The sequence below is a fragment of the Pleurodeles waltl genome, chromosome 2_2 (assembly GCF_031143425.1).
Source record: "Pleurodeles waltl isolate 20211129_DDA chromosome 2_2, aPleWal1.hap1.20221129, whole genome shotgun sequence".
In the NCBI taxonomy this organism is placed as follows: domain Eukaryota; kingdom Metazoa; phylum Chordata; class Amphibia; order Caudata; family Salamandridae; genus Pleurodeles; species Pleurodeles waltl.
This window is the reverse complement of record NC_090439.1, coordinates 353,960,962-353,975,278: the sequence shown is the minus strand read 5'-3', so window position 1 is coordinate 353,975,278 and position 14,317 is coordinate 353,960,962. Positions and strand designations below refer to the sequence as shown.

Genomic DNA, 14,317 nt, shown 5'->3' with positions numbered 1-14,317 from the left:
GCAAATCGACCAACAACCTACAGACTGTCAAGAATTAATAAATCTTGTCTTGAGACTTGATCATCGATTAGCAGAACGTAAAGGAACGCGCAAAAAGACTGAAAAATATTCATGGAACGTTCATGATAACAGAGACTCAAGAACTCCGAAAGAAAGAACACCAGAACCAATGGAAATTGGAACCATCAGAAGACCTTTGACCAAAGATGAAAAGGACCTACGCAGAAAAAATGGACAATGTCTTTATTGTGGGCGAAAAGGTCATTTTGCCAAAGATTGTCCAGTCAAACCAAAGAACAAGCAAGGTCCAGTTCAGAAGGTCGCAGCCAATGCACCAGTCGAGTTGGAAAACTAAAACACCCAAGAGGTAGAGAAGGGTTGCTCTTGGGTATCATCGTGGACCCTTCACAATCTAGACATCTTAAACTGGAAATAAGAGTTCAGGTCAAGAAAAAGATCTATTTAAAAAAATCTCTAGTCGATTCTGGGGCTACTGGGAACTTTGTTGATGTCCAGTTGGTTCGTGCATGGGGGATCCCATGTATTGAAAAGAAGACCCCAGAAATCATCCAGACAGTCGATGGAAAATTCTTGCTGGAGGTCTGGGAACTCTTCAGACTATCCCCTTGTCGATGATTTGTGAAGATAAAAATCAAAGAAAGAAACATAAAGAGAAAATCATCCTTGACGTGATCCATGCTCCCCAATATGGGATTATCCTCGGCTTGCCATGGTTAACTCATCACAGTCCGGAGATCAATTGGGCAGAATGAAAAATCGTGTTCTCATCTGCGTTATGTAACAAACAATGTCTCCAAAAGATTCAAGTACCAAAAGTTTGCAACTCTTACATAGCTACGGAGAAAGAAATTCAGCTGCCCAAACAGTATTCATCTTACAAAGATGAATTTGATGAGAAAGGAGCAGAGACTCTTCCTCCTCATAGATCTTATGACTGTCAAATTGATCTAGCCCCAGGTGCGATACTTCCCAACTGTCGTGTATATGCCCTGTCAGAACATGAAAATCAACATTTACGAAAATGCCTAGATCAATTTTTGGAGAATGGCTTAATTCGCCCCTCTAAGTCTCCTGCAGCTTCGCCTTTGTTTTTTGTTCCAAAAGCTAATGGAGAACTTCGAACTTGCATCAACTATAAGGGGTTGAACAAAGTCACCATCAAGAATAAATATCCTTTACCCCTAATTCCGGTCTTATTAGAACAAGTAAAGAGAGCAAAAATCTACACGAAGCTTGACCTTCGAGGTGCTTATAATTTGGTCAGAATGAGAGAGGGTAACGAATGGAAAACCACGTTCAAGACAAGATATGGCCTTTTTGAATACACCGTCATGCTTTTTGGTCTGTGTAATGCTCCAGCAGCATTTCAATTTTTCTTGAATGACGTTCTTAGAGAGTGCCTCGACATATTTGCCATAGTCTACATCGATGACATTTTGATCTACTCAGACAATGAAAATGAACATGTCCAACATGTCAAGAAAATTCTTGCAGCCCTTCGAAAACACCATCTATATTGCAAACTAACCAAGTGTGAGTTTCATGTTACCACAGTTGAGTTTTTAGGGGTTATTCTTACCCCTCAAGGTATGGTGATGGCAGAAAAGAAAGTAAAACCCGTATATGATTGGCCCACCCCAAAGACTGTTTGTGATGTACAATTTTTCCAGGGGTTTGCAAATTTTTACTGGAGGTTCATAAATCATTTCTCCCAGACAGTGGCTCCAATCACTAAGCTACTAAGAAAGAAAGAAAAGTTTGTATGGTCCCCAGAAGCTGATCAAGCCTTCTCAACTTTGAAGGAAGCTTTCTCCACTGCCCCAGTCTTGACTCATCCTGATGCGAATCAACCTTTCATAGTGGAAGCTGATGCTTCAGATGTAGCAATAGGAGCCTTCTTATTACAACGAAATAAAGACACTGGTGAACTTCATCCTGTAGCTTATATGTCTCGGAAGTTGAACGAAGCCGAACAGAACTATGTCATTGCTGAAAAAGAGCTTCTGGCGATTTGTGATGCCTTTAAAGAATGGAGACATCATTTGTTGGGTGCCAAATACACTTTCACAGTATATACTGATCATCGTAATCTTAAATTCATGAGTTCCGCCAGACTTTTGACCCCTCGGCAATTACGCTGGATGCTTTTTTTTGCCGAATTTGATTTTGAAGTAACCTTCCGGCCTGGTAAAGATAATCGCAAAGCTGACGCCTTGTCCCGTCAAGAGTCTACCATGTTGCCTGCATTTCAAGCCTCCAGAGCTATCATTGCTCCTGACAAGGTTCTTATATCATAAAAACTGAAGATTTCTTTGAAGAAATTTGCAACTCTTTCACTGTTGAAAAATGGCAAACAAGGGCCCAAGCAGATCCCAAATGGTCAATCAAGCAAGGTTTACCCTTTCATGACGCTCGTTTGTTCGTACCCACTACCAAACTTCGCAAGATAGTGTTTCATTGGTTGCATGTTATACCTACGGCAGGTCACCCAGGTACTCCTAAAACTCTTTAACTGATCCAACGCAATTTTTGGTGGCCTACCCTAACAAAAGATGTAAAAGCAATGGTAAACAACTGTGAAGTTTGTGCTCGCATTAAAAGAAGTCATTCAAAATCAAAAGGGTTGTTACATCCACTTTCAACCCCAAGTCGTCCATGGGAGCACATTTCTTCAGACTTAATTACCGGTCTGCCTGTGGTTCAACAGCATTCAGTAATTCTGGTGGTAGTAGATAGTCTCACGAAATATGGACATTTCATCGCCTGTAAAAAATTGCCCACTTCTAGTGAATTGGCAACTATTGACAATTAGTGAATTGGCAACGGTTCGTTGTCATGGACTGCCAAAGGTTATCCTCTCCGATCGGGGGACACAATTTTCCTCCAATTTCTGGAAGACATGGTGTAAAACACTACAAGTGACATCTACGCTATCTACTAGTCACCATCCTCAAACAGATGGTCAAACGGAGAGACTAAATCAGACTTTGAAACAATACCTACGTGCCTACGCTGAAAAGGCACTTCATTCTTGGACATCTATGCTCTGGTTACCTGAGTTAGCTTACAATAACTCATTCCACACTTCTATTGGCGTTACACCCTTTTTTGGTTTATTTGGCTATCATCCTGACACCTTGCCCAACACAATTCCTCAAGAAAGTTCTCTTACTCCAGCTGTGTCAGAAACCATTCAGCATTTACATCAAACCCAGAAACTGATTCAACAGCATTTAGAAAAAGTCAAACAAAAATATAAAAGGCATTATGACAAGAAACATTGTGAGGGACCGCAATATCAACCAGGTGACAAAGTGTGGCTTTCCACAAAACATATAGGGGGTCATTATGACCCTGGCGGAAGGCGGAGAAGTGGCGGTAAGACCGCCAACAGGCTGGCGGTCTTTCCTCAGCGTATTATGACCATGGCGGTTACCGCCATGGTCATCCGCCAGTTCTCCGTCCCACCCGCCAGGTTTGAGATGACCACCGGGCTCCAGCCCGGCAGCCGTCACTATACCGCCGGCGGTATTTGGACCCGGCTGACCGCCATGGATTTCATGTGGTTTGAAACCGCCATGAAATCCATGGCGGTAAGCACTATCAGTGCCAGGGAATTCCTTCCCTGGCACTGATAGGGGTCTCCCCCAACCCCCACCCCGACTCCCTCCCTACTCCCCCCACCCTCCCTGCCACCCCCAAAGGTGGCAGGACCCCCCTCCCCACCTGACCCCCAACATAACATCACTCATACACACACGACACGCACGCAGGCACCACCAACACACATACACACACCGACATACATGCCAACATCCACACACACAGTCAGACACGCACACCCACATTCAAACATAAACGCCCACATCCATGCAGCCATACCTACAGACATACACGCACTCATTCCCATACACACAACACCCCTGCAAGCATACACACACTCACACAATCCCTCTACATACACACACACACCCATGCACGCACACAATACATAACACCCCTCCACCCCCCTCCCCTCACGGACGATCGACTTACCTGGTCTGACGATCCCCCTTGAGGGGACGGGAGCCATGGGGGCTGCTCCGTCGACACCACACCGCCAACAGAACACCGCCACGCCGAATCACAGGACGTGATTCGCTGGGCGGTGTTCTGTTGGCGTGGCGGTGGAGGTGGAGCAACCTCCACTTCCCCGCCGCCCGCCAGTATGGCTGTTGGCGGCTCTCCGTCCGTAAAAGGACGGAGAGCTGCCAACGGTTATAATAGGCCTAGCGTCAAACCGCCACCACTGGCGGTCTTCCACACGGCGGTCCCTCAGCAGTCTTGAAAAAAGACCGCTGAGGTTGTAATGACCCCCATAGACTTCAAGAAGAAGCACATGTTTAACCCCAAATTCATAGGTCCTAATACTGTCCTTCAGCAAATCGATCCGGTGACCTATAACCTACAATTGCCCAGATCCTTACAGATTCATCCAGTGTTCCACACTTCCCTCTTGAAAAAGGCAGTCCAAAAGGTCCACCCTCATCCAGCTCCTGTTCTAGTACAAGGGAAAGAAGAATACGAAGTCAAGAAAGTGTTGGATTCTAAACTGAGAGGGCGTAATCTATGGAACTTAATCTCATGGAAAGGTTATGGTCCTGAAAGTAACTCATGGGTTTCCGCATCTGATGTTCATGCTCCAGTACTTGCGAGACGCTTTCATCGTCTTAATCCAAGCAAACCAGGCCCTGGAGTGCGTCTGGGACAGGGGAGTACTGTCAACACCAGAGCAGTACGCGCTCTATTTGTGACAAAAATGCAAAAACCCAGCACTCTCAAAACAACGTAATTTATGCATTGTGCTGATATGTTGTGGTTTAACCTTTTGCACTGCAGAGTTCAATCCTGAAAACTTATTTTTAATATGCTTACAAATACTGTTCCTTTGTAATGTATTGCTGCAGGTTTTCAGAGTGTGTTAGGGTGTGGCCCCTTTCCAGGGCCTTCCAGAGACTTTCCCTGCAACATGCCTGGGAGTGGTTCTGGGCTGGGCCAAGACTCTATAAAAGAGAGCCAGCCCGAGTCGCAGTGCTCACTATTCAGAGGTCCCGGTGCAGAGCAGCAGCTTCTTCCTGAGCTCTTGTCCCGGCGGCCTATTTGGATCTTCCAGTCTTCTGCCCTTCATCCTTCATTGGTGATCATTGATCCAGGCGGTAAGACGGTGGTTGGACTATCCCGACACCGTTATTAAGAATTTTAATATTCTTGGTTTAATTCTTAAATGAGTAACAGATTACTTGCGCGCTACCATTTCTTGACATTTATATGGTTGTTTACAAATAGGCAAGACGCGCGATTTGTTTCATAAAGGTTTGACTTTGTTATTCATTGCGTGCTACCATTTCTTGACATTGGCATGGTGGCTTAAGAATCGGCAAGACGCGCAATTCGTTTTATGGTGTTTAAAACATTGTTGTCCATTGCGCGCTACTCTTTCTTGATATTTACATGATGTTTTACGAATTGGCAAGACGCGCAACTCGTTTCATGAGGATTTAACTTTGTTGTTCATTGCGCGCTACCATTTCTTGACGTTTACATGGTGGCTTAAGAATCGGCAAAAGAAGCGCGATTCGTTTCATTGTACTTTGATCTTGTTATTTATTGTGAGCTGTTATTTCTTGACATTTACATTGTGTTTTACGAATCGGCAAGACCAGCGATTTGATTAATGATGATTTGACTTTGTTATTCATTGCGTGCTACCATTTCTTGGTATTTTACATGGTGACACTCCAATCGGCAAGATGCACGTTTCTCTCCTCAAGCTTATTTCATGTTGTTTATTGTATGCCACTATTCTAAGATATTTATTATGTAATATTCAAGTTGACAAGTTATGTGATTTGTTTCCTGAATCCATATTGTGTTATTCATGGTGCACAATCTTTTTATGGTGTTTACTATATATATATATATATATATATATATATATATATATGTATACATATATATATATATATATATATATATATATATATCTGCAATATGCGCAATTTGTGTTGAAACATTTTAAGAGTACACAGAAGGCCAGAGTTTCTAGATGCAATGTTGTATGGTCTTAGTATACATTCTTAAAACAGGATTTATATGACTGGTTTAAAATTTAGTCAGAATGTTTTTCTGATTCTTATGTAAAGGAAAGTACTTGAATAAGAAAGTTTTCATTGAATTCATCTTGATTCCCCTACAGGTATCCGGCCATCTTGAAACTTAGTCATTTTAAACTTAACTCTTAGATTGTTCATGTTTTCAGAGTGACTAGGCTTAGAATCATAGTCTAGTATTGATTTCAGGAGATATAATTTTCATATTGTGTGTTCTAACCTTTTTCTTACTACAGGTCTCCTTCCCAGCTGTTCCCTTCCTAATCCCCTCTTCCCCTCTTGAACTCTCTCAGTCTCTGTGATTTATCTATCAGAGTCTTGGAGCTGTTCAGTGGTGGACGTATTGGGAACGTGCACAGACCCCGAGGATCTGGTGACTCTGACAAATACCTCTCAAATGGATCAGTCTAACAGACTCTTGACCAGAGGGAGTTGCTTTGATCAATGTGTCCACCCTTGTGCTCATAGTGATGTTATGTCTCTATTCTGGTGCAACTGATAGTGCTTCACAGTACACATAACCCTAGCAGACACCTTTACAAACTTTAATCAGATCTTGAGATTACAACTTCCACAAGTGCTACTACTTAACTACTACTTCAAATCCAGTGTTTTGCAAAGGAATCATACAGCACTGTTATCAAAAGTTAAGGCAAAAACATTAAGAAAGGAATAATCACAGTTCCTAAAAGCCCAAAAATCAAAGCCAAGTAGTACGTAAAATAAATCCAACCACTGCATCCCACTGCAGTTTCCCGACTACTAAACCCAGTATTTACCACGTTCCCTTGTGCTCGCTTGCACCTTCATACACACCTTCATCCCTATTGCTACTTCCTTCATTGTCTTCAGGCAGCTAGATCAGCTGTCTCACCTCTCTGCAGTTGCCACAGATCAGGATTAGGACATGAACTGGGTAAATTAGAACCTTGGGTGCAACCGCCGGTACCATGAAGGTGCAGATCTCGGATTCTAAAGCCAATTTACCTCTGCAGGTCCAATGAGCGCCTGATGGATCCAATCAGACTCATCAGCTCTGTTACTATATCTGTCAGAGCACAAATCCACACATTTCTTTACCCAAGCTCTTGCTGATTTTGTTGAATCGGGAGCGATGTAGTCCAGATATGGACATTGGTGCCCCCGATGGACCTTTCTTTGTTGTAAATAGAGATTCAAGAGGTGTCTTGTTATTCAGTCACAATGGGGTTTCGAAGAGGACAGACATGGAAGTGTCAGGTTAAAGGTTCACTTTAATACAATTAGTCAAACATAAATTCATTCAAGGTGCTAAACCCCAAATTACAGAAAATCGTGAAATCAAGAGAGTTCAGAGACAAAACTGACAGATTCTTCTTCTAAGAATGGGGAAGGGACACCTCCTTACATTGTAAAATTGCCCTCTTTTAAAAAGGATTTCAGCCAAAAGGTTCATACATGTGCTACATGGTTCTCATGCTTGTAACCAATAGAAAGTAAGCAAAGAAAGAAATGTGCAGCAGAATACATTCCAGGCTTTTGTTCACAGTTTCAGGCACATAGGACAGAATGGTTACATAGGGCCAGATGTAGTAATGTCAAATTTAGCGAGTTGCAAATTGCGAGTCAGACCGACTCGCAATGTGCAACTCGCAAAATTGTATGCAGAAAGGTGTCTCAGACACCTTCTGCGACTCGCTATGGGGTCGCAAAGACCCACCTCATGAATATTAATGAGGTGGGTCGCATTTTGCGACCCCATTGCGAGTCCCTGCACTCAAAAGGATGGTGGCCTGCTGGAGACAGCAGACCTCCATGTCTGTGACTGCTTTTTTAATAAAGCAGTTTTTTTTATTTTTTATTGCAGCCCGTTTTCCTTAAAGGAAAACGAGTTGCAATACAAAAAAATAATGAAACCATTTGGTTTAATTTTTTTAGAGTAGGCATTGGTCCATTGGACCACTGCCTGCTCTGAAAAAATATTTTTAGCGACATTCACAAAGGGGAAGGGGTCCGATGGGGACCCCTTCCCGTTTGCGAATGAGTTACCACCCACTTCAAGTGGGTGTTAACTGCAAATTGCTTTGCGACCGCTTTCGGGGTCACAAAGCAATTCTGCATCGCGGTGCGAGTCGCAAATAGGAAGGGAACACCCCTTCCTATTTGCGAGTCGTATTCACATTTTGCGAGTCGGTACCGACTCGCAAAATGTGAATCAGCATCGCGATGGCCGTTTTGCATGGCGCAAAACGGTTCCTACATCTGGCCCATAGTGTGCTCAGTCTGAGGCAGCTAAGTTCAGCCTTGAAAAAAATCACATTTCTTTCAGAACATTCAACAAAGCCTTCCACTTGCTCTGTGGAGCCTAGTAATTTTTATTGCAACAGAGAATGAAACAGCAAATGTAATCACCTGGTGCAGTACAACATCACTTCAAAGATGGATGGCAGAGGCTAAGTTGGCCTTATTCACTGAAAGCATGATTTTTGCAATTATTGCCATTAAACATCTACAATTGTGCCTCCTCAGCACAAAGGGGGATGCTGTGTCTGACAACATTCATGGTTTTGGGTGCTCCTGTGCCTACTCTCAGAGTGAGGTGCTTATGTGTCGGCGGGGCCTGCTCTGCTACTCCATGCACATTGCTCGATTCTAAGGTAAGGGAGGCTAGGTCATACTTGGAGATTGCTAGTACATCATTGCATCCATAAAAGGTGAGTTTCTAAAAGTCCTTGTGCACTTAACATGCTTCCTTCTGAAGTGCCCCCCACGAATAGGGAGGTTTACACTCTCTGCCCTGCTTGAGTGGTGAGTGGTGACTTAGCCCTCCTGATGTTCCAGAATAGCAGCTTTATTTGGTCAAATATGAATTTCCTGCTTTGTCTTTGACAGCAGTAATGCACAGTAAGTCATTCCCCATTCAGAATATGCACCTACTAAATTAGTGAAAGCTCATTTCATTATTACTATAAAATGTCATCCATTCAGCATATTTTGCTGTTCACATGGACAATATATTTTATTGTATCACGGCCAATGAAAGGGTTTTCACTGTTTGCCATTTTTTTTATTAAATCTAATGTACACTTTATATTTAAGTGTGCTAAATTGCAGAGAAGTAGATTATGCAGTTGTGTTGAATACTTTTGTTTCCCCCAAATCTGCACTGGCTTGCTTAACACGTTCATCATATGCAATAATTGAGCACAACTGAACAGATGTTTGTTTGCCAGCTTTCACTTCTAAAAGGTAAAACAGATATGGAGCAAAATCTAAGTGATCCAGTCCAACTTTCGTAGTCAACCCAATTTGCTACCTTTCTTCCTTAGGCTTCGCCGTACAGAATGCATTGCAATACTATTTTTATTTTTGTATTTTATCAGATTAATGCTCATTATAAAATTAAACATTGACATTTATATAATCCAAACAATGTCCAACGATTTAGGATAGGGGTAACTTCAAATAATCCCAATTAAAGTTACCCAATTAGGACCTTTGGAGGTCCTTTACTAATGGAAGGGTTGTGCTACATGCCAAACATGTTTGTAACAGTCTGAAATCTATAGATCACACACTTAAGACTCCAGTTACTTAGATTCCCTACTTTAGAGGGATTTATTTAGGGCCAGATGTAGGTAGAAGCCAAATTGCGACTTGCAATTTGCAAGTCCTTGCGACTCGCAAATTGCAACTCGCAATTTGGAATGCAGAAAGGTGTCTCAGACACCTTCTGCAACTCGCAATGGGGTCACAAAGACCCACCTCATTAATATTAATGAGGTGGGTCGCAGTTTGCGACCCCATTGCGAGTATGGGCACTCACGGGGATGGTGTCCTGCTGGAGTCAGCAGACCACCATGTCCGTGACTGCTTTTTAATAAAGCAGTTTTTTTTCTTCTAAGTGCAGCCCGTTTTCCTTAAAAAAACGAAACCTTTAGTTTCCTTTGGACCACTGCCTGCTCTGAAAAAATATTTTCTATTCCAGTCACAAAGGGGACCCCTTCCCGTTTGCAACTGGGTTACCATCCACTTTGGAATTGCATAGCATTGCGAGTCGCAAATAGTAAGGGAACACCCCTTCCTATTTGTGAGTCGGAAATGCATTTTGCGAGTCGGATCCGACTCGCAAAATGCATTTCTACATAGCAAAGAGGCATTTGTGCCATACAAACATCGATTTTCGCTATTTGCGAGGCGCAATCTCTTTGCTACATCTGGCCCTTAAATTCCAAGGAGTACACATAGAAATCAACACAAGTCGTACATGTTTAGAAGTACTCCTACAGGACTAGTTACAGTAGATTTGAGTATTTGCATATCAATTGTTTTCTTGTTTCTTCTGCATCCTCATGAATATCAGGCCTGCCTATCACTTCCTTTTCCTGGCTCGGAAACATACTGCTTCAATCTTTCATGTTTACAGCTAATTAACAATAGTGATAAATATGTTTCTGTGGGTGTGACTCCTGCATATCGGAGATGGAATTTTATTGTATGAGAAAATCATGGACAAAATATCGAAATCAAATTTCAAAAGGTAAGTAAGTATTGATTTTTTGTCACTAACTTCACAATATGTATCTTTATAATATATATAAATCTTGAACGTATGTGGATGTGGAGCTAGGAATAGTAAAGCTATACTTCCTGTACATGCACTTACTTTTCGATATTTTTGTCTTCGATATATTCTCTGTGATTTTCTTGTATCAAAATATTCATATCCTCGATATTTAGAAGGACAATCGTTTCTGTGTATCACCAAATTGCAGCTCGTGGATGATCGAAGCATTTGGCTTGGCTACTTATTGTGATGCTCCCTTTTGTATCCCCTAAATGTCTGACTGCGGAAATTCAACTGTCAAGTATAAATTTACCCAAGTCCGAAGATCCGAGTCTGCGTTTAATTTCTTTTGATTCCGTTTCTATTAAAATCTGGTAAATTATACCTGCAGTTATTTTTTTGAGACACATAGGGAAGTTAAGCGCACAAAACAATTTGTGAATTCAACTTCTAAATTCTCTGTATAACTAGAACTCTGAAATCCACACTAGCCCCCACTTAAGTATTTATAGTACAGGGTCAAGCGTGCAACTTTAATATTACAAACGATTTTGATGTAATTTTAATTCATAGTTCTCCAGCTGACCAAATAGTAGCAGAAATGCGGCTTCGAAAATGATGCAAATCTGAAAATGTTATGGGGCATATTTACAAGAAATTGGCACATCAGCTATGATGCGCCACTTTTCTTGCACCCCCTGCTCCCCCTAACGTCACCATGGTAGCGCCATATTTATATTACAGAGCACCATGGCACAAGTTAGCACAATAGCGTCAAACCTTTTGACGCTTTTGTGGTGCATTGGTCAACTAGCGCCAAAAAGTATGGCGCTAGTCCAGCAATGCGTGGGGAAGCCCATTGGAAACAACGGGAGCGTCACTTTAACACCTGTCTTGGGCAGGCATTAAAAATGATGGGAAAATGGTGCAGTGAAATCTCGTAAATTTCACTGCCTCAATTTTCTGGGCCTCCTAATGGGGTAAGGTCCCCCTTGCATACATTATGCTTGGTGCAGGGAAAAGGCCTCCTTGAGACTGCCTTAGCATAAAAAAATTACTATAAGCCGGTGCAAGGGGTTTGTAAATATGCTCCTATGTCTTTATTTCTGACTGTTTCGCTATAGTATTTAATTGATTACTTGAATATGTAATATTTTAACAAGCCTTTTTGATATATCTCACAATTATTATCTTATTTTAACAGGGAGGCATGGCAATAATTTTCCTTTGTGTCAAAGACATCTATCAACTTATTCACTACTTCAGCTTCAGTTATTGGCTGTTCCTTGGATTGGCAGTTGCTGGTCAGATTTATTTGCGATGGACATGTCCGGATATGCCCAGACCTCTGAAAGTATAAACAGCATCTGTTTTATTTGTTTGTTTTTTATTCTTTTGGGGGGAATGGGAAATGACAAATTTCATCCATAGTGCCTTTCATTCTTCATTACAGCTTTCACATAAGCATGTGGTATTGCAGGGGCGGCTCCTTCGCTATGGTGAAGGAGCGTCTCCCTCCTTGCCAGGAGATGAAAAATGAATCAATAGTTCCACTATCCTTTCATTTTTCATCTGCTGGCTCAGCCAGCAGTACAGGTAGGGGTGGGGTGGGCCACAGAAGGTGGCAGGGGGATGAGGACTCAGTGCACTAAGTGCACATGTTTTTTTGCCTGGCCGGCTGAGGCCAGACAAACACACATGTGCACTTAGGTTTCCCCAGCCTGGCTTTGTTGGACTGCCGGGCTGCAGAAACTGCAAAGACCCCAGGGTTGTGTAAGCAGCGCCAGGATTGCTGGGGAGCATGTGCTGGTGTCCCAGTGAATGCTGGGACACTACATGAAGGGAAGAGGAGCGTGAGATAGCAGGAGACGGCGGTAAGGTAATTTATTGTTTTTTAACTTTCCCCTTTCCGTCTCCATTCCCCCCTGCCACTCCCTTGAGGTTTGTGACAGCCGCTGTGGTTTTGTGTTGGGGGACATTTAGTGTTGGGTTTAGTGGGAGCACAGTGGAAATAGGCTGTTCCCTTACTCTATGAAACTCACTGTTCATCTTCTCACTTAAGATATGGATGAATTTCTGGGTTTAGACCGACAGAGCCTCCACTAGCTCTGCAAGCATAAACTCCTGACTTGTCATCTTTTCTACCTGTGGCAGCTGGTAATTAGAGCATAGCGGGGCAGACACGCATGTTGTCGCTCTGAGTCCAGGAAGAATGTTTCCCCGCTTTGGGTTCAGAACCCACCAATGCACAGATGAGACATCATCAGTATTCTCACCTATTGAGGTTGACTAGATCTTTGGATTTCTCGAAGAGTGAAGAGTGAAGAGTGAAGTATATAGAATCATTCAATCACAAATCAATAACATTAACCATAAACAATACTAAACACTATTGACAAATTTAACACTAAATCAAAATCCAGACTGAATAAAGTTTCAAAGCTTTATTACCATTCCAAAATCAATGTCACATATATGGTGTACAAAACTAAATTATAAACATACATGAAAACCATAGGCTGACTGCAACGTGTGAAAAGAATTAACCTACATCAATACTATTAAACACTCCAAAAGAATAATGTAACTTAACAACAACACAATAAGCACATTATTGTTAGAATTCAGAGCAGATGATGGTGACATCAGTAAATCATCAAAATACAATTTATCATCCAATTTTCAAATTTCAAGTTTCAGAGCTGAGCCATTCCTATCACTAGCACACATTTAGACTTGCATGTGTGGGAATGGACCAACACATGAAGGCAAAAGCAAAAATATAAAAAAGGCAAAAAGAATTTGGAAAACCTCTAACTAGGACAACTAAGTATAAAAATGTGCTGGTGTAATTATCCAACTCTAAAGGAAACAAGAAACCACTTTTAGTTATACCTCTCCTCATGGGACAGCAGACAGTAGTGTTTCATCAGCAAGAGCAATCACTTTCTTCCGTCATCCGTTGACAGCAGTATCAAGTCGGTGCCGAACATGGGCAGCATATAAGACAGATCAGCAGTTCAGAATTAGTTGGCCTTATTAGTACTGAACCATATACATGAGTAGGGCAATTAAGACTAAGATGAGAAAACTCATCTGGGGACTTAAAGAGCCAGAGTGTGGCAGCAAATACAAACAGGGTTGTTGTCTTATCCAGGTGACTGGTTGACACCTGTTCGGTATAAGTCAATAAGGACGCTCATTGAAGGACCACACGCCAATTATGAATACAATTTAGCTTTACTAGAATTTCAGGTAAATGTAGGCATTTAGCACATTAACAATAGTAGAATAAGAATAGCAATAAAAAGCATCTATTTATATATAAGTACACTACAAAGAGCATCTATGCCTATATATATAAGCAAAGAGTTCATTGACAGATATAAGCTTTGATTAACTGTATACCAAAATGCATCACACTACGATGTTTAGGAAGCAAAATATAAATGAGTTGAATACTTCTGATAAGCTTTGATTTACTGCACACCAAAATGCATGTTTCAATTACTGCAGCAGGCTCACACTACGATGTACAGAAAGCAAAATATAAACAAGCTGAATACTTCAGATAAGCTTTGATTTACTGTACACCAAAATG

At 41.8% G+C, this 14,317-nt stretch overlaps 1 protein-coding gene across 6 annotated transcripts in view; it reads left to right on the top strand.

Moving 5' to 3' along the window:
• Positions 1–14,317, top strand: part of LOC138282379 (Y+L amino acid transporter 2-like) — a 588,082-nt gene that overhangs the window by 515,745 nt on the left and 58,020 nt on the right. For all 6 annotated transcript variants that reach the window (XM_069219875.1, XM_069219872.1, XM_069219870.1 and 3 more), the window contains one exon: positions 11,921–12,070. In XM_069219875.1, coding sequence (XP_069075976.1) covers positions 11,921–12,070 — 150 coding nt within the window. The remainder of the gene's footprint in view (positions 1–11,920; positions 12,071–14,317) is intronic.